We start from the raw sequence: 25385 nt of genomic DNA on the forward strand, positions 1-25385 counted from the left end.
AATTGACCCATAACCCCTAATGAAATAGAAGCAGTCATCAAAAGCCTCCCAACCAAAAAAAGCCCAGGACCAGTTGGCTTCACTGCAGAATTCTACCAGAAATTCAAACAAGAGCTGATACCAATACTCCTCAAACTGTTCCGCACAATAGAAGCAGATGGGATATTTCTACGAGGCTACAATCACTTTGATACCCAAGCCACACTAAGATATGCCTAAGAAAGAGAACTACAGACCGATATCTCTCATGAACATCAATGCTAAAATACTCAATAAAATATTGGCTAATCAAATCCAAGAACATATCAGAAAAATCATCCACCACGATCAAGTAGGCTTCATCCCAGGGATGCAAGGATGGTTCAACATATGAAAAATCATCAATGTAATCCATAATATAAACAAACTGAAAAAGAAAAACGACATGATCATCTCACTAGATGCTGAAAAAGCCTTCGACAGAATCCAACATCTCTTTATGATAAAGATCTTGGAGAGAACAGGAATAACAGGAACATATCTAACCATGATATACGCGATATACACCAAACCAATAGCCAACATCAAACTAAATGGAGAGAAACTCGCAGCGTTTCCTCTAAAATCAGGAACAAGACAAGGATTTCCACTCTCTCCATACCTCTTCAATATTGTACTTGAAGTTCTAGCTAGAGCAATAAGACAAGAACAGGGGATCAAAGGGATAAAAATTGGAAAGGACGAAGTCAAACTTCCACTATTTGCAGATGACATGATAGTCTACATAAGTGACCCGAAAAATGCTACCAGGAAACTCCTACAGCTGATAAACACCTTCAACAAGGTAGCAGGATACAAAATTAACTCAAAAAAATCTGTAGCCCTACTGTATACAGATGATAAACTCAATGACAAAGAAATCATGGAAACATCACCTTTCACAATATCCACAAGCAACATAAAATACCTGGGGGGTAACACTAACCAAAAAAGTGAAAGACCTGTACAATAAGAACTTTGAGACTTTAAAGAAAGAAATTAAAGAAGATACCAGAAAGTGGAAAGATCTCCCATGCTCTTGGATAGGCAGAATTAACATAGTAAAAATGGCAATCCTACCAAAAGCAATTTACAGATTCAATGCAATCCCCATCAAAATCCCAACACTGTTTTTCACAGACATTGAAAGAACAATACTCAACTTGATATGGAAAAATAAAAAACCCAGGATAGCCAAAACAACTCTTTACAATAAAAGATCTTCTGGAGGCATCACCATCCCCGATTACAAGCTCTACTATAGAGCCATAGTTCTGAAAACAGCTTGGTATTGGCACAAGAATAGACAGATAGACCAATGGAATCGAATTGAATACCCAGATATTAACCCACACACCTACGAACACCTTATTTTTGACAAAGGTGCTAAATCCATACAATGGAAAAAAGATAGCATCTTCAACATATGGTGCTGGCACAATTGGATTCGGACATGCAGAAAATTGCAGATTGATCCATACCTGTCACCATGCACAAAACTTAAGTGCAAATGGATCAAAGATCTCTCCATAAATCCAGCCACACTGAATCTTCTAGAAGAGAAAGTGGGAATAAACCTTGAACAAATTGGCACAGGAGAATGATTCCTGAACATCATGCCAGAAGCACAGACACTGAGGTCTGCAATCAATAAATGGGACCTCCTGAAACTGAGAATCTTCTGTAAGGCAAAGGACACAGTCAGTAAGACAAAACGACCACCCACAGAATGGGAAAAGATCTTCACCAGCCCCACATCTGACAGAGGACTCATTTCCAAAATATACAAGGAGCTCAAGAAGCTAGCCACCAAAACACCATACAATGAAATTAAAAAGTGGGGTGCAGAACTAAACAGAGATTTTTCAACAGAGGAATCTGAAATGGCTGAAAGACACTTAAGAAAGTGCTCAAAATCCTTGGCCATCAGAGAAATGCAACTCAAAACAACTCTGAGATACCAACTCACCCCTGTCAGAATGGCTAAAATCAAAAATACCAATGACAACCTATGCTGGAGAGGATGTGGAGAAGAAGGAACACTCCTCCATTGCTGGTGGGAGTGTGAACTTTTAAGACCATTCTGGAAATCAGTATGGCGGTTGCTCAGAAAAATGGGAATCAACCTACCTCAAGATCCAGCCATTCCTCTCTTGGGTATATACCCAAATACTGCATGTCCATACAACAAGGACATATGTTCAACCATGTTCATAGCAGCATTGTTTGTAATTGCCAGAACCTGGAACCAACCTAGATGCCCCTCAACTGAAGAATGGAAAGAGAAAATGTGGTACATTTATACAATGGAGTACTACTCAGCAGAAAAATGCAATGGATTCTTGAAATTCACAGGCAAATGGATGGAACTAGAAGAAACCATCCTGAGTGAGGTAACCCAATCACAAAAAAGACAAACTTAGTATGTACTCACTCATATATGATTTTTAGACATAGAGCAAAGGTTTACCACCTTATAATCCTCTTCCCCAAAGAAACTAGAAATCATGAATGACTCTAAGGGATAAATGGACCCCAGGAACGGGAAGTGGCATGAACTCCCGAGCTAAATGAGAGCATGAGGGTAGGGGAGTGGGTCCTGCCACAATAAGAGAACAAGAAGAAGAGTAGAGGAGAAGAAATGGAGGAGCAGATATATTGAGTTGGGGGAAGAATAGAGGAGAGAGAGCAGGATGAGAGATACCATATCAGAGGGAGCCACTATAGGTCCGAGAAGAGATATGGAACTAGGGAGATCTCCAGAGACCTACAGGGATGACACGATCTGACAGTCCGGGCAGTGGAGGAGAGGATGGCCTAGAAGCCCTTCCCCTAGAATGAGATTGATGACTACTCTCTATGCTATCCTAGAGTACTCATCCAGTGGCTGATGGAAGCAGAGACAGACTTCCACAGAAATACACTGAGCTGAAATTTGGAACCTAGTTGAAGAGAGGGAGGAATGAAGAATGAAGGGGTCTGTACCAGGTTGGAGAAACCCACAGAAACAGTTGGCCTGAAAAAGGGAAAGCATATCGACCCCAGACGCTCTTTGGGAGGACAGTACAGGACTAATCCAGCCCCCTGATCATGGATGCCCATGGAGAGGCCCCTGCAGCCCTGGGAGCCTCCGGAGGTGGACTGGCGTTTTGCCCTGGTGTGTGTGGGGGACTTTGAGAGCCCATCCCACTTGAAGGGATGGGCTCTGTCTCTGGACACATGGGGAGGGGCCTAGGCCCAGCACAGGAAGATTTAGTGGACTTGGTGGAGCCCCGGTTGGGGGCCCTACCCTGCCTGGGGAGTGGTGGGTGGATGGGGTGGGGGTAGGTTGGAGGTGGGGGAGAAGGAATGGGGGTGAGGGGAGGGAGAGGGAGAGGGGAATTACATGTAAAACAAGCCTGTTCCCTAACTTGAATTAATAATAATAATAATAATAATAATAATAATAATAATAATAGAAAAAAAGAATAACAAAAAGCATTTGACCAAATCAAGAAAGTCCTGTTACCTGCCCCAGTGCTGGGACTCCCACATGTGACCAAACCATGTGACCTATTTGTTGATGAGCACAGGGGCATAACCAAAGGACTCCTGACACAGGGGCTAGTTCCTTGGAGAAGGCTGATAGCCTACCTCTCTAAGAAATTGGACAATGTGGCAACTGGATGGCCACCATGCATGGTGGCAGCCATAGCAGTCTTTTTTTTTTTTTTTGCTGGAAACTGCATGAGGCTTTATTGTTGTTTAATGAGTTAACACCATGTTAACTTGGGTCTTTCACCCACCCTCCATGGTGGATAGCTATCAAAGACTGCTCGAGGGGGCTGCAGAGAGATCTTGTAGGGCAGCGTAAGGGGAGTGACTAGGGATATGCACAGGCTCAGGATTGGTGTGCCTCCAGGCTTGCCCTGTGTTGATTGGCCAATTGGTTGTTATGGCCTATAGGCCCTCCCAGGGTAATTGCTATGCTCTGTGCATCATTGCTGTGTTCTTGTCCGTAAAGCACACCTAGAGCTGTAAAGCATAGCGCCACCAGCTAACTTCTGATTGGTTCCTTGCCCCGAGGCAGGGATCTGATTTTCTAGTGTCTAGGACAAGGTCAGACAAGCATGTGTTCAGCTGTTATGGCTGCCAGCAAGGGTAGGTATCTGACCTTAGTGACTAAGACAAGGTCAGACAAGCTATTATGGCTGCCGAAATGGGGAGCTGGTCCCTTCATCCCCCCATTTTCTTTTTTGGAAACTCCAATCATGGAATTGCTGTCTATCTAGCGCCCCCATCAGGGAGTGAGAGATATTGGCATCCCCATTCAAGGGAGTCCCTTCTTACTTAGCATTTTAACCAGGGGAAATGGGCGGCAAATTCTTTCCCATGCTACTTCCTGCTGACTTTGGGACGAAGTTAGGGACCCCAGAAGTTTGAAATGCTAGTCAAAAGCAAAAAAAAAATGATTTAGGCAATGCAGAATCCATCAGGGGCTGTTGGCAGACTCTGTTGCAGAGACAGCGGTTGTCCACATCAGCTGGACTGGTTCACATCCACAGCAAGTCCAGGGCTCGACTTTCAGTCCGTTGTAGACACGACTGAAAGATGCAACTGCCTCAGCCTGCTGAGTACTAGGATTAGAGGTGGCTTGGTTTGGTTTGGTTTGGTTTGGTTTTGGTTTATCGAGACAGGGTTTCTCTGTGTAGCCCTGGCTGTCCTCAAACCAGGCTGTAGACCAGGCTGGCCTTAAACTCAGAGATCCACCTGTCTGTTCCTCCCAAGTGCTGGGATTAAAGGTGTGCACCAGCATGCCCATCTTAAGGGTGTTTATTAAAGGATTTAAGTCCTGTTCTGAGCTTAAAAAGGAAATAACAGGCTACAGAAATGCCTCCATAATTCAAGAGTATTAGCTGTTCATTCTGGGTATCCAGGTTCAAGTCCCAGCACCTACATGGAAGCTAACACCAACCTGTAACTCAAATCTCAGGGTATCTGACTCCCTCTGTAGGCCTCCGTGGAGACCAGGCACTGAAGTGGCACACAGACAGACATGCAGCCAAATATCCACACACAAAAAAACAAAATTTAAAAAATAACTCTAACTGGTATGATTAAAGATTATTAAATTTTTCAAGTCAAAAATAATTAAGGAACTGAGATGAGCTAGAAGGACAAGGTAAGTACTCGAAAAGATCCCAGAGGAAGGAAGAAAGAGGATTTTAAGTAGGAAAGCTATCTTTAAATTAAAAGTCTTTTCTAGAATTACAATGTACCATTAATGGGCTTCTAAGGAAGGATATAATCAAAGAAATTCTTCATCGCCAAAGGGAGCTTCAGGAGATAAGAGATGAGAAAGTGCCAAAAGCATTAAGTTATAATCAGTTTTGGAGAAATTACATTTTGAGATTTTTTTTTATGATGCTGAAACAGCAAATAAACATGTCAGGAACACTCAGCAGACCATAGGTATTCAGTGACTCCTAAGTCCAAAAGATATTTGATCTTTTGACTCTTATAATGAAGGGCTCCTAGAGCAATGCCCATAGATAGCATATCACTTCTTAAAGGTACCTAGGGGCTAATGTGAATCACAACCTCTTACCAGCAACTGTTGAACTTGAAGAAGACACTAGACCACTCATCATGTGGCTCTGACAGGCCTTGCCCATCTCTCCCATTCCCTCTGCCTTGCTAAAAACAGGTTAATTACTTTCCTAAAGCTAGCCACCAAGGTCTATTTCCTAATTTGGCTACTTCCTCCTCCTGAGGAAGACTACCAAGGTTCAACTATCAAATTATTAAATCCAGCAATGAGAAGTCCCCTTTGGTTCACCTATTTAGCATGTCCAATAAAAGTTAAACACCTCATCCTAACACAAGATTCCCCCTGTAACTTTATAAACTGCCATCTGCTTTTATGCATCTGTCCCCTCTCCATAAAGAGACCAAGTATTTGTCCCAGTGGACAAATGTCTCTTCCCCCTTTCCCTTGTACCATATCTCCTTTACCACCATATCCCAGCCCATTCTAACACAGACCTCCCCTTTTCCTCCTCTTAAAAATTACACCTGCTGCCAGGCGTTGGTGGCGCATGCCTTTAATCCCAGCACTCGGGAGGCAGAGGCAGGCAGATCTCTGTGAGTTCGAGGCTAGGCTGGTCTCCAGAGCGAGTGCCAGGATAAGCTCCAAAGCTACACAGAGAAACCCTGTCTCAAAAAAAACAAACAAACAAAAAAATTATACCTGCTAATCCCAGCACTCTGGAGGCAGAGGCAGGTGGATTTCTATGAGTTCAAGAACAGCCTGGTCTCCAAGAGCTACTTCCAGGACAGCCTCCAAAGCCACAGAGAAACCCTGTCTTGAAAAACAGAAAAACAAACGGAAAAAAAATATTACACCTGCAAGGTCATTTGCTGCTGTTTTTCTTCCTGAATCAGAAAGCAGCCACTTTTCTTCCCCACTTAATAAAGGGTCTCTCTGTGAAAACAGGTGTTTGGGTGTGGTTTGTAGCTAATCCAGTGTCTGGGAGTCAGTGTCTCCTTCATAACTTGTAAATTACCAGAGAAGCATACCTGAGATGAGATTTCTAGGCCCTCTCATAGGCAACCATTTTAAAAAAGGCATCTCAGATGACACTAATACAGTCTGTCCCTGCATTCCACTCCAGCCTTTTAATTTCCATAGCTTCACTACCTGCAGGCTAGACATACCTGCCATCTCATTTATGAAGGTTAAATAAACATGCATATTAAACACTCAGCTTTGGCTCTGGCATGACAGATGTTTGTCTGACAGTCACTCCTCTTACCTAGTATGTTACTCAGAATTTAGATACTAGTCTGTAAAACAGACAACAGAATGGTTTCCCAGTAGTGTTCGTAAAACCCAGCACCTCTGAAACCTATCCTCTTTCTTTGTATCCACTGCCACAAAGAAGCTCCTCTGATAATCAGCCCACCTACTTCCAGTACTCTTTCCTCCAACCTTTCTTCTCCCTCATTTTCTAGAAGACTTGGGGACAGAATTTTGAGTTACAAACTGAGGCTCTACAGGAACTGAAGGAGATAAATCAATCTTTCAGTGCCTTTTCTAGTCATATTTATTCAGGTACATGTATGATCGTTCCTTAGATCTTATAAACATACCCATTTCTGGGCCAGAAGCCTTGACAATAAGGCAAAATGTACAAATGTTACAATTACTTAAATCCATGTTCATTTTTCTCAAATTATTTTTTGATACTCTGTAGACACTAGGGAACTTCTAATAAATTCTGATCAGTAACATAAAACTTGTTGCTTTCTCCAAAGCAACACCTGTCCCATATCACCCACAAACAACAATGGTAAAACAGACTTGTGAATTTTTCATTTATATTTTTGTTAAATATAAACTAGGGTTAAATTCTCAATCTATGTAAATTAAATAATACAGTTTGACAGTGTTATTTCAATGTCTGGTTACCTACCTCCTCCCCCCCTTCTCAATACATTGTCTTGTCTTATCACATGTGCTTTATCCCATCTACATCATTGGAATTCATTAAGCCTGTTTACAATTTCACAAACTTTAAAGATCCAACAAATTGGTTTATTTCTCTAAAGTGAAAGATGAGGCTATTCAGTGGCTATTAGTTTACACACTGGCCCTTATGTTAATAACTGATATTTTAACGAAACTGTGACATTTGCCATTAACTTATGTTACAAGATTATTCTAGGAATCAAAATGGTTTCCCACAACTTGACCTTTGCTATTTCTAAATACTTCACATTTCAACCTCACATATTTATCAAAAAATGGCATAAATACCTAAAGACATTACAAAAGGCCAAAGTGCATTCGCAAGCTCTTTGACCTTGGAAAAAGATTATTATTCTTCCAATGGTGTGTTTAGATCAGCTTCAGTAAATGACAAGGCTTCAGTTTAAGTGCATCAGAGCTAAATTAACTGGAAACCGCTTCATCTCGTTAAATCAGAGGTTTTCTTGCTTCAAGGCTCTTATTTGAGATTTCTTTTTCTGCAAAATTGATTTTTAAAGGAGGAAAATAAGCATTGCAAAGAAAATCCCAAGTAGTAGCAAATTTCTTGATTTCCAGAAGGATCACTTTCTGCAAGACTCACTAATAAATAATAAATAAAATTACCATTTCTTCTGAAATGACTCCCCCCCCAAAAAAAATTATAGTATAACATTATCTACCATGATCATGCAACATTCACTTGGTACTATATTTATGAAAAAACAAGTGAACAGGAGATTAGAAATAGCCTGGTAAATTTGAAGCCAGCCTGAACCATATAGGGAGTTTGTGGCTAACTAGAGGTAAAATGCTACTCTCAAGCTGAGAGAATGGTTCATATTCTGTCTGGTTAACTCTTACCTTTTAAGTTAGGCAGAAATTCCCTGAGACTACATGGTAACGTAGTCCTCAATTTTTGCTCCACCAGAGAAACTTTAGTTAGTGGTGATAAAGACTGTGTTCTTTCATCAAAGGACATGTGGGAAGATGGCTCTGTGTAAAACAAATCTTGAGTGCCCAAAAAAGTATGTGTATCATCCGCTTGCATGTCTTTGGCTACAGGGCTCAATCCTACTTTGTCTTGTTCAAGTGTCTTGGAATTAGACAGGTGAGATTCTTGCCTTATTTTGTTAAGAGATTTCTTCAGAGCCTCATAACTACTGAGAATAGCCTGAAAACTGGAATCCACTTCTAGAGTGGCTTGTCTTTTTCCATCATCATCTGGAAAAGCATCACTGTGCACATAACTATTTGGTTCCAGTCTAAAATTGGTCTCTGAAGTAGTAGAACTATTAAGACTTAGGTAACCAACTTCTGGAAGAGTTTCATGTAATATTCCAATGTCACTCATCCTCAGAAAAGAGTCCCAGAACAGAGTTTTACGTGTGGAAGGTTCACTACAAGAAGCTTGTGAGTGGTGGGATTTTCGAAAAGAGTCCTCTTCTCTTCTACCCACCGTATCTATTCCACTGTCCACAGCAAGGGAAAATGTCTCCATTTGTCCAGTTTCTGAAAGCCTGGTGGTCACACACTCTAAATCTTGCTCAGAAAATGATTTCTTATTTACCAAGTCTGATTCGTCTTCTGTTGGGGGGTCGCCGATCTGACTTGTTACCAGTGGTTTTTGAGGCACACTTCTGAGCTGATCTGGAACAGTTTTTTCTTCAGGCAAATAGGATTGATCAAAATCGGAGGAAAAAATAGCCATGCGTAGTTCTCTCTGATTATTCGGTACAGGTGAAGACTCTGGTGACACTTCTCTAGCTTTGACATCTACTAGAATCCCTTCTGAACTTCTATTATCTTCAGTTTCAACAGTTTTTCTCCATGAATTCCTAATTTCAGTTACTAATTAAGGTGAAAAAAAACATAATTTACTATTTACATATTCCAAAACACAGACTTGCAATTAAAATCTTTATTCTAGTGCTGAAAACAAAGCTCCTGCTTCAGTCCAGGTTCCATATGCATGCCGGCAGGATGACAAGCCTGAACATCAGGAAACTTCATCTCCAAAGGACCAAACTCAAGTCAGTACACATAACAGCTGCTCCTGAAGTACACATACACCTCTACACAAATACATGTGATTACATGCATGAAAAACATTTTCTTGTACATCCATGCCAGAAGTGGGCAGAACTTTTTTATAAAGGATTAAATATTAGTATTTTAGGCTCTGTTGGCTATTTGATTTCCCACAACTCCTCAAATGTGCCATTGTAGCATGGAATGGCTATAAACAACATGTCAACAAATGAGCAAGGCTGTGTTAAACATAACTTTTTAAAAGAAAGACACTGTAAGGCCCTATTTGTTTCACTGGTTGTCATCTGAAGAACACCAACCCAGGATGTCTCACTTCAGTATGAATTAAATCAGCAGCAAAGAAGAAATTGTATTTAATTATTTAACCCAAACTGTCTACATTGGTTAAATAAGGAAATATGTATCAGATATGTGCCTACACCAATTGTAAGTATTAGGGGGGAGCATTTGAAGATAGATTATTTTTGCCAAAGGGTAAACTCTATGCATGCAGTGTGATGGCTGACTAATCCCCATACTCACTAAACACATTTATTTGTTTGTTTGGGGGGGGTGTTTATGCACATGTGCACGTGTGTGTATGAAGGTCAGAGGACAACTTTTAGGAGTCCATTCTCTCCTTCCACCATGTGAGAGATGAGTCAACTGGCATCACAGTTCTTTTTTTCAAGTGACCAAATAAAATATTTTGCAAAAAAATAGCCAGGTAACACAATTAAAACAAGATGATAATATCAGAACTGGTTATGCTTCTGTGTAGATACACTGAAGTCACAAAAGATTACTAAAGAAAGGGTGTTGTATAAATGTGTTGTATAAATGTAGGTGATCGAACTGAACTGGAACCCAGATACAGAGAAGGACGAGTGAAGAGCAAAGGGATCCAGACCAGGCTGGTGAAACCCACAGAAACAGCTGACCTGAACATCGGGGAACTCTTGCTCCCCAGATTGATAGCTGGGATACCAGCATGGAGCTGATCCAGACCCCAGGAACATGGGTTTCAGTGAGGAAACCTCGGAAATCTACGGGACCTCTGTAGTAGATCAGTACTTATCCCTAGCACAGGTGTGGACTTTGGGAGCCCATTCCACATAGAGGGATACTCCCTGAGCCAAGACACATGGGGGTGGGCCTAGGTCCTATCCCAAAGGACACAATAGACTCTGATGACACCCTATGGAAGGCCTCACCATCCAGGGGGCGCAGAAAGGATATGTGATGGATAGGGTTTTAATTGGGGGGTGTGTGTGGGGGAGGATGGGAGAGAGAAGGGAACTGGGATTATCTTGTAAAACAATCTTGTTTCTAATTCAAATTTTAAAAGTTGAAAAAAATAAATAAAACACCCCACAAAATAAATAAATAGATAGATAAATAAATAAATAAATAAATGTAGGTGATCACACTGGATACTTTAACAAAATCCACTATATCATAAAAAAGACATTGCCAATGACATTAGAAATACAGAAACAGTTTTAGATTGTTTCCAAAGAACTGTAAGATCATGAGTTTACTGGTGGCCATATCTTAGAAAGGGAAAACGGGAAGAAAGCATTAACTTACTCAAATTTTCTGGAGTTCGGGGAATTTGTTTCCTGGTTAAGAAAGGATTAGAAATTAGAGTGTCAATAAGCTCCTCCAATTTTACTTCTTTTCCTTCAGAGAACTGTGGTGAATCAGACAGAACTACTCTGACAACCTGCAACAGAAAAAAATAAGAAAATGACCAAGCCCAGAAAGAAACATGACAAGAACTCCCATAGGAACAGTGGACACAGCACAGGCAGCAGCCCATTAGCAGATGGCAGATTAGACAACGATGAAGCTCCCTGACATGATGCAGATAGTCCAGGTACCATCCTGCTGCAAAATAGAACACAAGACTACTTTCTGCAATAATCTTAAATATATAATACAAGAGAATAAAGAACAGGTTAGAATCTTTATTTATTATGTATACAGTATTCTGTCTGCATGTATCCCTGTAGGCAGAAGAGGGCACCAGTTCTTATTACAAATAGTTGTGACATATCACATGGTTGCTGGGAATTGAACTCAAGACCTCTGGAAGACCAGCTAGTGTTCTTAACCATTGCCCATCTCTCCAGTCCCTAAGTTAGAATCTTCATACTCAGCCAAGCATAGTGACGCATGCCTTTAATCCTAGCACTCAGGAGATAGAGGCAGATGGATCTGAGTTCAATACTACTCTGGACTACATAGTGAGTTACAGGACAGTCAAAGGCACACAGTGAAACCCTGTGAGTGTGTGTGTATGTGTTTGGGAGGGGGGGGAGAGTCATTTATACCCAAGAAGATTTTGTTTTTTATTTTTTGTTTTGTTTTTTAAAACAGGGTTTCTTTGTGTATCCCTGGCTGTCTTGGTACTTGAAATTCTGTAATCCCAGAATTTCAGAGACATAGAGGGAAAACTATCATGAGTTCAAGGCCAGCTGTCTCAAACCACAAATAAATAAATACTCATTTTACTTTCAGTTTCATGAGATTTTAGAATTCTCTTCTTCTGTCCCACCCTATATCATTGTTAATCTAAATTCTTTTAATTGTGTTTTGGGTTTTTTCTAATGTTTTTTTATATTTATTTACTTTCATGTATATGTTTCTGCCTGCACACATGTGTATATACCACATGTATGCCTGTTTGATCCCCTCAAACTGAGGTTATGGGTGGCTGTGAGCCAAAATGTAGATGCTAGAAATCAAACCTGGGTCCTCTGGATAAGCAACAAGTGCTCTTCATCACTGAGCCACCTCTCAGACCCTTATTTTTTTATTTTGTTTTGTTTTCTGAGATAGAGTCTCATGTAGCCTCAGATAGCCTGAAACTCGGAATTTAGCAGAGAATAACCTTGAATTCCTGACCTTCCTGCCTGCATTTCCCAAGTGCAATTTAAATTCGGCTAACCTGAAAATGTGTATTATTTTTCATTACTAGGGAATTCCAATTTTAAAAGGACTGATCATCTTTTTATTATAGTCAATAAAGAGAATTAACAAAATATTAGAGGCTTAGAAGCATTTTGAAACCATGAAATTGGCCTCATGCTACAAACAGAATAATTGGCATTAATCACATTCTCTGATATTGTACAATGCTAATTTAGTAGGGTCAAAACAGATAAAGGAGAAATTAACACCCAAATTAATAAGTCTAAAGCCTATTTTTAAGTCACTTGGAAATAAATTGTGATATGCTATAACTGCTTAATCAAATACTAATTCAAATAATGTTAAGTTATAAAACAACAAAGATACCAACAGTGAAAAGCCTGAGTAATTTGTAAAAACTGACCTGAGACTACTGATGATCAATAAGCTTGACATAAAAACAGGGCTACCTAAAGAAATCAATTAGAGGCTGGCAAGACAGCTTAGCAGGTAAAACCACTTGCTGCAGTGACCTGAGTTTGACTGCAGGGACCCATGGTATAAAGAGAACCAACTCCTCCAAGTTGTTCTCTACCTCTACACACATGCTGAGGAATGCAAACATACACACACACAACTTTTTCCATTTTAAAAAAATTAAGGGGGGCTGGAGAGATGGCTCAGGAGTTGAGAGTGCTGCCTGCTCTTTCAGAGTTCATGAGTTCAATTCCCAGCAACCACATGGTGGCTCACAACCATCTATAATGAGATCTGGTGTCCTCTTCTGACCTACAGTGATACATGCAGGCAGAACAATGCATACATGAGGGATGGATGGACGGATGGATGGATGGGTGAACAGGTTAAGTCTTTAAAAAAAATAAAATAAATAAGGGAGCCTGAGATTGGCTCAGCTGCCAAGAGCAGTTGCTCCTGCAGAGGACCCAGGTTTAGTTCCCAGTACCCACATGGCTCAAAATCATCAAAATTCTAACTCCAAGGGATCTAAACAGAACTACTCTGGCAACCTACAACAGAAAAAAAATAAGAAAATGACCAAGCCCAGAAAGAAACATGACAAGAACTCCCATAGGAGTTAAATACTAAAGTAAAAAAAAAAAATTAAGGGCTAGAGAGATGGCTCAGAAACTAAGTGCATGTATTGCTCTTGCAGAGGACCTGGGCTTAGCCCACAGCACCCACATGGTGGTTTACAACCATAAAACTCCAGTTCCAGAGGATCTAACACCCTCTTCTGGCCTTCTCTGGCACCAGGCATACACATACATAATACATACATAATACATACATACATACATACATACATACATACATACATACATACAATTAAACTAAAAAGAGAAATTTTAAAGAAAAATCAATGAATTGATATCAACGCCTTTAGTCACTTTGGAAATATTTAAAATACATGGTCAAAAAAACCTTTGCTCAATGGTATCACAGAATCTTAGTTCTTATATTTAAAAAAAGCAAGCCGGGCGTTGGTGGCACACGCCTTTAATCCCAGCACTTGGGAGGCAGAGGCAGGCGGATCTCTGTGAGTTCGAGACCAGCCTGGTCTACAAAAGTTATATCCAGGACAGCCTCCAAAAGCCAAAGAGAAACCAAAAAAAAGAGCTAAGAAACACAAAATAAGTATTCAAGTAACTATAATCATTGAGGGTATTTACCTAACAATTTATGCAATGGTCTAATTCATAAACTACTGGCTATGTATTTATATATATATATAATATTATATATATATATATATATATATTGAATGATAGTTAAAGAATAAATAGAAACTAATATGTAGATCTTAACTAAATGTTTTTTTAAAAAAATCTCTTACTTTTTTTAAAAGGCTGATTTTTATTTTAGCCTTAAGTTTTATGAAGATTTTTTTTTTTTTGAGACAGGGTTTCTCTGTTTAACAGCGCTAGCTGTCAGAACTAGCTCTGTAGACCAGACTGGCCTCGAACTTACAGAGATCCTCCTGCCTCTGTCTCCCAAGTGCTGGGGTTAAAGGCGTGCGCCACCAACGCCCGACAATTAATTTTATTTTTAATTATGTGTTATGTGCATGCCCATGAATGCAATGGCTGAAGAGGCCAGAACAAAACATCAAATTCACTGGTCCTTAAGTTATGGCAGTTGTGAGCCACCCTGTCCAGGTGTTGGGGACAACTCAGGTCCTCTGCAAGAGCAGCACGTGCTCTTAACCACTGAAGAATCTCTCTAGATCCTAGCCTTAATTCTTATTGTCTGTGGCTTCCTTTACTTCAAATTACCCCTGTTACTCAACAACTGTACTCCATTTTTGATCCCAGCACCACTTAGAAAGTAACAAATATGAAGCATGCAGCCAGGCAGTGGTGGCATATACATTTCTTCCCACCAGAGTTCAAGGCCAGCCTGATCTACAGAGTGAGTTCCAGGACGGCCAAGGCTACACAGAGAAACACTATCTCGAAACAAACAAAAAAAGAAAAAAAGAAAGAAAAGAAAAAACAAATACATAAGTATATTTATGAATAATCTTTCTCTAACCTCTTCTACCAGAAGATCTTGCTCTTTCTGGAACGGATCACTCTTTTTCGCTGGCAGAGATCCTCTGAATACACTAGTTTGTGTATTCATTGCAATATCTGATAAAGGAGAGTCTTCCACAGAGTTTGGCACTTTCTTAAAACTCATTATGTTTTTCTCTTTGGGAGTTCTCATATTTGGATCCTGAAAAGAGATGTACATTATAAATTTAACAATCATGGCTGATTTTAAAGCTCTCTTCATTCCAGATTTTGAAACTAAAAGCTATCCTCATTTGAGATTCATGGGCTAAAAGTGGAGCTGGTTTACTTTGTGAGACAGGGTCTTATTAAGTAGCCAGGCTAATATTGAATTGCAGTGTAGCCCAAGCTAGTCTCATCTGGAGATACTTATACTTCAGCCTCTCAAGGACCAGGATCACAGGAGTGTGTCACCACACTGGCAAAAGATAATACTATCGTGAAAGTATGTGTTCACTGGCAGAGCTAAATAATTTCACATTTTCATTTAGTAAGAGAATAGAAAAAGTACAAAAATGGGAGAAAAAACTTTGAATGTAATTAAGTTATTATGTCACCAAAATAATATTTTATTATAAATCACTATATTCACAATTAATTAAAACTGCTTTTTAAGCCAGACATTCATTACATAGATACCTGTGTAATCCCAGTACATTGGCAGCTGAGGCAAGAGAATTGCCATCAGTTTAAGATTGGCCTGGGCTACACAGTGAGTTCAAGAAAAGAGTCTAGGTCATTTAGCAAGGCTGTGTCTTGCTGTGGAACAATCTTCATATAGTGTAAATATGTATTGCTCTCATTGTTAATAAACAGATGATTGGCTGATGGCTAGGCAGGATTTTCAGTGCAGAGAGAATGCTAGGAAGAAGGGTGGAGACAGAGGAGTAGGAAGCCAGACGCAGAGGAAGCAGGACATGTAGAAAATGAGGTTAATAAGCCATGAGCCACGTGGTAGAATTTAGATAAGAAATATGGGTTAAGTTAGTAAGAGTTAGTTACTAACAAGCCTGAGCTATTGGCTGAGTATTTATAATTAATAATAAGTCTCTGCGCATTTGGCACTGCCTACTGAGACACAGAGAAACTCTGCCTACAGTGTTTTACAACAAATCAACAACAAAAATGAAAATTGTTTTACAATATACCTTTTCAAGTACTGCGAAACTGTTTGTATCTGATGATGGAGCACACTGTAAGGAGAAAGGCACAGGGCTGAAAGAAAAGAGACAGCAAATCCAAGTTATAAGTAAGGAGGCTTTCACTAACTTGATATATCTGAATATCTAAGAATTTGTCTGCTCCGTATCTGTCCATGACGATTTCACTCAATTTGTCCTGGTCATCGAAAGGCAATTTATTCTAGGGAGGTCTAGTGACAATTAGAGCAGTACCTCTGCCCAATTTGTGTATCATTCTCCCAATTAACTCAAACTTTCTTAATTTATTTTTTATGACAATAACATTTTTACATGGTTAAATGACTTGATACACAACAATTTCAATACAACTTAAAAATTAATTCAACTAACTAGAATTGTATTAGTACAATGTCCTCAGCATGTTAATACAATTTCACAGTAGCAGAGACTTTAATATTCTTTTAACTAGACATGGTAGCACACACCTGTAATATCAGACAGCTCAGTAGCAAACACTTGCCATGTCAGCCTAACAACCTGAGTGCAAACCCCAGATTCCACAGTAGAGCAGAACAAACTCTCAAAGGCTGTCTCTAACTTTTGTACACACACACACACACAAACACACACACACACACACACACACACACACACACACACACACACACACAACACACACACACACACACACACACACACACACACACACACACACACACACACACACACACGTACGTGCCCCTACCACACACATAATAATATTTTTTTCCTTTTGAAATATTTATTTTTGTTTTATCATGGGGGGCTAGAAGATTTTTTTTATAACACCTACAGGTTAAAATCCCACAGCAAGGATATAAGTATACTGTCCTGTATGAAATCCTGAAAGTTTCAGCACAAAGTACTGAATTTCTCTAAAAAGCAATATAAATTATTTTAAAGATGAAAAAAAGTAAATAGCAGTCCACCCACCTTAAGCCTCCAATGACAGTGTGGCTGTATTAAATACTCTTTATACTGCTCCCTTCCCAGGCCATGAAAAAACACAATATAGTAATTAAAATATGTATGATCATGGAAGTGCAAGTTTTAATAATAAAAACAGTAACTTGTAAACACTCTCTTCTAGCCTCCAGAGGCACCTGCACTCATATGCATATACCCATACACATGCACCCATAACTAAAAATACTAAAAAAAAAATAGATGGGAACTGGAGACGGCTCAACAAGTAAAAACCACTTGTTGCCAAGCCTGTCAACCTGAGTTTGAGCCTTGGAACTGACATTAAAGAAGGAAGAAATAAACCAACTACAAGGTTGTCACTCTGACCCCACACACATGCAATCAATCATGCATCCACACAGAAATAAAAAAACAATACAAGGGCTGGAGAGATGTTCGTGTGCTTACTGCACAAGCTGGAAACCCAGATTTCAGAGCCTCAACAAACAACCACATAAAAAAGTCAGACATGGCAGCCCAAACCTGGAATTCTAAAAGACAGAGACACAAGGACCTCAAAGGTTCACTAGCACCCAACCTAGCTGATTTGTGAAGTCGAGGCTCAATGAGAGACCCTGTCTCAAAAATATAAGGTGGAAGGTAATAGAAGAAGACACCTAGTCATTACCTTCAGCCTCCACATATGCATACATGCATAAGTGTGAACACTGAACACATATGTGCGTACATAAGCATACACTACACATGTACATATAAATACAATCATCTGGTCAGTGTACCTGTTTCATTGTTACATAATAATTCTTACTTACAAAAAAAATCCATGGATTGCATTTAATTCAGAGTTTTTTACTTTTCTAAAAATTCATGGGGGTGTGCATTTCGCAGCACACATGTGGAAATTAGTGGACAACTTGGGGGAGTCAAGTTCTCTCTTTCCACTATGTGAGTGCGAAGGATCAGGATCAAACTCAGATTCTCAGGCTTGGTAGTAAACACCTTTACCCACTAAGTTATCTCACTGGTCACCAGTTTTTTACTTTATATCATGCATTGATTATAAGAGCTAAAATAGGATATCAGAAAACAGGCAGTAAAGAAAATAGAATTCCTGAAGGAAGTGATAACAAAAGAGGTTTAAGTTTTTCATATTAAATTTGATATCAGATGGGGCTGGAGAGATGGCTCAGTGGTTGAGAGCACTGGCTGCTCTTCCAGAGGACCCTGGTTCAATTCCCAGCACCCACATAGCAGTTCATAACTGTCTGTAACTTACAGTTACAGACATGAATGCAGATAAAACACTAGTACACATGAAATAAAATTAAATAAAATAATTAACAAAAAAATTGAGGGGGCTGGAGAGATGGCTCAGAGGTTAAGAGCACTGACTGCTCTTAACTCAGAGGTCCTGAGTTCAACTCCCAGCAACCACATGGTGGTTCATAACCATCAATTATGAGATCTGGTGCCCTCTTCTGGTGTGCAGATAAACATGGAAGCAGAATGTTGTATACATAATAAATAAATAAAAAATCTTTTAAAAAATTGACATCAGAGTAAATCAGATGTCTTCTAATATTTTTTCTGAAGATTGTTATTTATAAAATATCCAAAACTGCAGTATAAGCCCACCATTGTGGTGCCCCCCTTTAATCCTAGCACTAAGGACACAGAGGCAGGTGAGGCTGAGTTTGAGATCAGTCTGTATTCCAAGACAGCCAGAGCTACAGAGTGAGACCCTGTCTCAAACAAACAAAAAATAAGAAAAAAAATTTCAATATATGGGCCAGAGTAATGACTCACTCACCACAAAGAGCACTTGCTGTTCTTGCAGAGTGTTTGCTTACTGCTAGCACCTACAATGCAGCTCACAACACAAGTTCCACGGAATCTGGCACCATCTTCTGGCCTCCGAGGGCACCAGGCATGCACTCAGTACACTTACACACATGCAAGCAAAGCACTCAAACACATAATAAACATAAACTAAAAAGAAAACTTTTATAAAAGATGAAAACAGCAAGCTGTGCAGGCTATAGAAGGAAAGCTAAATTAGACCCAGCCACTCCAACAGAAAGCACTAGTTAAAAAAGTCCCACCAAACCAGATGACCTCAAATGCCCCAAAATTTTAGATTCAATAGTTAAGAGTGATTTCAAAAATAGTTCACACATATAGAAAAGAACAAAAAATTCCCAGACTTACCTTATGTAATTTCCAAACCTGCACTTTGTTTAAAACTCAGATAATCCCCATATAACACAAGATTCGGATAAATAGAAGAGGAAAAACTGCCCAGGCACAGCAAGTATTGAATGCCTTCTGCAAATGTGGGTCTGCAGTAGAAAGACACTGTCTGCTTGAGAGGAAGAAACCACACACTATTCTACAGTACAGAGTCCTAAACTGGCTCAAGATGAGACTGGAATCAATAGTCAGCATGAAAGGAAAATGTTTTACCTGTTGGCTAGATCACACACAGCTCCCAGGGTATTGGCTTCTCTTCTGCTACCACTTTCTTGGTTATGCTCTTTATGTATATCTAAGGAAGCTCAAAAATTATTCTTTTAGTTATGTTTGTGTTGTCTAACATTCAAGGACCTCTAGAAATGGTAGAACACTTATACTTTCCCCTGAAACCAAGGTCCAAACACGGGCTTTGTTAATGTTGCACAAATGCTCTATCATTGAGCTTCATGCCCAATTGTTTAGAATAGTTTCTAAATGAAAGGAAACAGAAGATGACATAAACACGAGTAAGGAGACAAGGGCATAACTCAGTGGGTAAAAACGATTTGCCATACAAAGCTGATGACTTGAGTTCAACCCCTAGAGCCCAGGACATAGTGTAGCTATAATTGCAGGACCCTAAGGAAATGAGAGGCAGACACAGAGAAACTAGGGGACTGCACGTCAACTGGCCTTGCAGAACTGCAAAAAAGCAACCAGAGACACTGCCCCACAGACACCACACAGGAAAAGTTTTTTAAAAACCAAGGTCAGTAAAATAGTTGGATCAGCCGGATATTGGTGGCGTACACCTTTAATCCCAGCACTCAGGAGGCAGAAGCAGGCGGATCTCTGTGAGTTCGAGAACAGCCTGGTCTACAAGAGCTAGTTCCAGGGTGGCCTCCAAAGCCACAGAGAAACCCTGTCTCTAAAAACCAAAAAAAAAAAAGTTGGCTCAGCAGGTAAGGGCACATGCCACCAATCTGTTAGTAGGCTTTTATAGAAAGATTGATGTAGCCAGGCATGGTTCTGTACCTCTACAATCCTAGCACATGGAAGTGAAGGTTAGAATTCAAGGCCAGCTTCACCATACAGAGAGTTTGAGGCCAGCTTGGACTACAGAAAACCTGTCTTCAAACAAACAAGCAAAAAGGTGGGGGCTAGATATATGTGCATGGCCCCGAGTTTGATCATCAGCACCAAATTCAGTGTTAAATAACCATGTTTCATTTTTAAGTGAATAAATGATGTGCTAACAATATTAAGCAAGCAAGGGCTGTCAAGAAGGCTCAGAGGTTAGAGCACTGACTGCTCTTCCAGAGGTCCTGAGTTCAATTCCCAGCAACCACATGGTGGCTCACAGCCATCTACAGTGGGATCTGATGCCCTCTTCTGGAACAATATTAAGCAAGCAAAACCAAAAGGTATTTAGCATATTTCAGTGCAATTATGACATCAATCAGCCTACATATTTTTTTCACCATCCTATCAATAAATTTGTCACTACCATACTAACACAGCAAAGAAATAAAAGAGACTTTGATACAAAGCAGTGAGTCTAGGATAGTGGTGACTGAAGTACTCTGTTGCACTGCTACAGTAGTATGCCAAAAGTATGCAAGGATGCTGAGGATATAGACCAGAGTGGAAAGGAGACATTAAGGCACTACCACAGGGTTTCTCTGTGTGGCCCTGGCTGTCCTGGACCTCATTCTGTAGATCAGGCTGATCTCAAACTCAGAAATCTCCTGCTTCTGCCTCACAAGTGCTGAGATAAAAGACATGAACCACCACTGCCAGGCTCTAACTCAATTTTTCAAAACCCTCTGCACCTACTGATTATAATGGAATTACAGAACATTCCCCAAATGAGAACAAACACAAATATCACAAAACTAGTAGAACACTATAAAAACAAATTACTACACACAACTATAAATATCACCTGTTGCTGGTAGGCAACTCATCTGTCTGGCAAATAAAAAGTTTATAACCATGAGGTGGTGGTTCATACTCATAATCCCAACATTTAGAAAGCTGAGTTTAGGCATTGGAAAATAGCCCAGTGGTTAAGAGCACTGGCTGCTCTTCCAGAGGAGCTAGGTTCAATTCCCAGTACCCACATGACAGCTCACACTGTCTGTAACTCAAGTTGTAGGACTTCTGACACAGACAAACAGGCAAGCAAAATACCAATGCACATAAAATAAAAATAAATCATTTTTTAAAAGAAGGAAAGAAAAAAAGCCAAGTTCAAGATTAACTTATGCTACATAGAGTTCCAGGCCAACATGGACTCCTCCATGTGGAGAGACCCAATAAAAGTAAAACTGCAACCAAGTATTTCAAGAAGAAGCAAACAACTTGCAGGGCCACAGTGGCACACACATTTAAATCTCAGCACTCAGAGGCAGACAAATCTCTGTAAACTTGAGGCCAGCCTGGTCTACAGAGTGAGTTCCAGGACAGCCAGGACAATACAAAGAAACCCTGTATGGAGAAAAAAAAAGAATTTCTCATATACAGAGATAAAAGACAGAATTAGATATCCTAGCCATGAGCGGTGGCACATACCTCTAATCTCAACATTTGAGAGACTGAGGCATAAGAATCTCCAAGTTTGAGGCTGGCCTGGGGTTCAAGTTAGACATTACCTACAACAAAATGAGTAACAACAGTGACAAAACAGAACAGGATTTTGCAGGTGTTTGAAAGAAAATGACTCCCAAAGGGAGTGGCACTATTAGGAGGTGTGGCTTTATTGGAGTAGGTATGGCCTTGTTGGAGGAAGTGTCACTGGGAGGTCCTAATATCTCTTTACAGCAACAGAACCACTAAGACAGAGTTCCAGAAGGAAAGTAATTAAAAATGAAACATGGAGATGGCTCAGCAGTTAAAAGGGCTTATCGTTACAAGATATTTGATTACATTGTATAAACACTGACTGGTTTAATAAAAAGCTGAACAGCAGCCAATAGCTAGGCAGGATTTCCAAGCACAGAGGACACTAGGAAGAAGGGCAAAGACAGGGAGAGACAGAGAACAAACAAGACACACAGGATAAGTAATAACCATGAGCCATGTGGCAGTACATAGATTAATATAAATTGTAAAAACTAGTTAGGAACAAGCCTAAGCTATTGGCAGAGTTTTCATAATAAAAGTCTCTGTGTCCGAGGAAAAGTCAACTACAGCTTGTTGCTTTTACAGGACCACATCAGACAGCTCAAAACCATCTTAACTCTAGCTCTGGAGTATCTGACACTTCTGTCCACCATGGACACCTTCATGCACATGTTTGCATACACACAAACACACACATATAAAATCTTTTTAAAAAATAAAGACAGGCAATATTAAAGAAGACATAGGAAAGCAAATTCTCCAACTTGGAAAATAATGAGCTTCTAGAATACACAGATACACAACTCAAATAGATAAAAACAAGATAGATAAAAAATAGATAAAAGACAAGCCTACATTTAGGCTTGTCTCAACAAACCTGCATAATAAAAAAAATCTTATAAGCAACCATAAATTGTAGCCTTATTGTATGCAAATGAATGACAATGGAGACAAATAGTCAATATGTCAGAGATAACAGAAGGCAGGAAACCAGACTTTACTATCACAGTCCTAAAGATGATTTGTCAACCCAAGATTCTAAAATCAGGCCAACTATTGTATAGTGCTGAGTAAACTACTAGGTTCAGTGTCTCCATCTTTAATCCCAACCCTCAGATAGGCTGAAGCATTCATGTTTTGCAAATAATAGGATTCTATCCTTTTTTGTGAGACATTTTTGTCACCAAAACAGAAATCTTTTTTTTTTCATTCATTTACTTAGCTCATAAATAAAGTCATGCACAATTATGATACAGAATACAGTATGTTCACAATGGCATGGCTAAATTAAACCAATTAACATGTTATATCACACATATTCATCATTTTTGTTTTGAGAACACTTAAAGTATACTATCTCACACCTTTTAAACAAAACAGAAATCTTATGCTATATTCATTTCACAGTAAAAATAACTGATGAGCCAGCAAGATGGCTCAGTAGGTAAAGACACTTTGCCACCAAGTCTGATTATCTGAGTTTGATACTGGTGTCTCACATGGTAGTGAGAGAGAACTCGGGTTGTACTGCGATCTCCACACAAGCACTGTTGAGTGTACATACACATGCACATAAATAAGCACACAAATTAATGTTAACATTATTTTAAAAATAGAAATAACTATTATAGACAATGAGAAATAAGCCAAATGTAGTTGTACACACTTGTACTTCTAGCACTCAGAACAAAGAGTCAGAAGGACAGCTCCAAGTTCTAGGGCAGCCTGGTCTACACAGTAAGCTCTAGGTCAGTCAATGCTTTACAAGGAGACACTGTCTTGAAAAGAGACTGGGGGGAGCTTACCAACCTGGAAGTGAAGCAAGATACTTTAAAAGTGTACTCTTTCCGTACACTTCCTCTGACACAGGATCAAACGAAAGGGGAGACATGGGAGGCAAAAGATCCACAGCCTTAAAATACAGAATTCATAATATTAAACACTCTCACTAGCAACCACAATGACAAAGCTAAGTTCATCTATGAATGAATTTTCCCCTAACAATAAATTACCAAACATCTATCCTGTGACTATTTTTTTCTTTATTTTCATGTGTATGGACGTTTTGTTTACATGTACATGCACTACATGTGTGCCTGGTATCCACAGAAGCCAGAAGAGGGCATCAGATACCCTAAGACTAGAGTTTTAGCTGGTAATAAGCCACCGAATGGGTGCTAGGCTCCTCTGGAAGAACAGCCAGTGGGCTTAACTAATAAGCCATCTCTCCCACCCCTGCAAACATTTTTTTTTAAATCAAAGAATACAATATTTGTATAAGCAAACTTCAAACCTTATTTAGTAGTATTTAGAACCCTCTGAATTTAAAATAAGTAATTATAAATAACAGTAGCTTGATGAAAAAGTATTATGTACTTAGAAAAAAGAAATTAGTTAAAACATTTGAAATGCACAGTAGCACACAACTACAATCCTAGTATGTAGACAGCTTAGGCTACATGCACTCTAGATCAGCCTGGGATACATATCTACACAACAGGTACTTGTCTCTAAAAAACCACTGAGCCAAGCACGGTGGCTGGGCTTACAGTCCCAGCATTTGAGAGCAGATGCAGGCGGATGGGTAGGTCCTATTCAGCAGCAGCTGCACAGCAAGTTTAAGGCCAACTTGGGATATATGAAACTCTCTCAAAACCAGAAATAACTTGGGCTGACGAGATGGCTCAGCAGGTCAAAGCACTTGTCTGGCAAGCCTGAGGGCCTGAATTCAATTCCAGAAACACAAGTGAATAGGGATGGAAAGAACTGACTCCATAAAATCATCCTGTGCCCTCTACATGCCCTCTATATGTTCATCATGGCACAAACGTGTTATTCCACCTCCATCAAACATAAAATAATACAGTATTTTTAAAAAAACCTACTTCAATGTAAACAAAATAAATACACACACACATACTTTTCTAGGTTACTGTTACATAAATTAAAAGACTGTTAAAACTTAGGAGAATTGCCAAAATTAAACTAGTCTCCAAACCCCGTCTACAGTACTTACTGAAGCCCCGCCTTTGCACTTCATATGCCATTTTCCTTCCTTTTCAAGGATAGAATGTCTTATTGCAGTGATGTTCTCTTTTATTTTATGCCTATGAGATCATAAGAAATAACTGTATTTGAAGGACAAATAAAAATACAGCACAATTTAAGACAACAGTACAAAGAGAATATAAAACAAAGATTAACCATTAAACTACATATAAATTAACTCTCACAAGTGATTCTTTAGAACTTAAAATAAACTTTTTCTCCTTTTAAAACAAAAAAAGCAATCATATATCTACTACTCCACTTATTTTAAAAACAAACTGTCTTTTGAGACAGTCACATGTTACAGTACAGGCTGGCCTAGGCTAC

The 25385-nt window shown here is 39.5% G+C and overlaps 1 protein-coding gene and 1 non-coding gene across 2 annotated transcripts in view; both read right to left on the bottom strand.

Moving 5' to 3' along the window:
• Positions 1–7946: 7946 nt before the first annotated feature.
• The window catches only part of LOC113839036 (HAUS augmin-like complex subunit 6), a 31538-nt gene continuing 14099 nt past the window's right edge, over positions 7947–25385 (bottom strand). Inside the window, exons 5-10 of the mRNA XM_035453731.1 lie at positions 19617–19698; positions 16194–16260; positions 15026–15208; positions 11147–11282; positions 8390–9376; positions 7947–8025 (exon numbers count right to left, since the gene is read on the bottom strand). Of these exons, the coding sequence (XP_035309622.1) occupies positions 7976–8025; positions 8390–9376; positions 11147–11282; positions 15026–15208; positions 16194–16260; positions 19617–19698 (1505 nt within the window). The 3' untranslated portion in view covers positions 7947–7975. The remainder of the gene's footprint in view (positions 8026–8389; positions 9377–11146; positions 11283–15025; positions 15209–16193; positions 16261–19616; positions 19699–25385) is intronic.
• On the bottom strand, positions 16338–16468 carry LOC113832142. Its single transcript, XR_003488779.1, has one exon.

Source organism: Cricetulus griseus, unplaced genomic scaffold, assembly GCF_003668045.3.
Source record: "Cricetulus griseus strain 17A/GY unplaced genomic scaffold, alternate assembly CriGri-PICRH-1.0 unplaced_scaffold_155, whole genome shotgun sequence".
Classification (NCBI taxonomy): domain Eukaryota; kingdom Metazoa; phylum Chordata; class Mammalia; order Rodentia; family Cricetidae; genus Cricetulus; species Cricetulus griseus.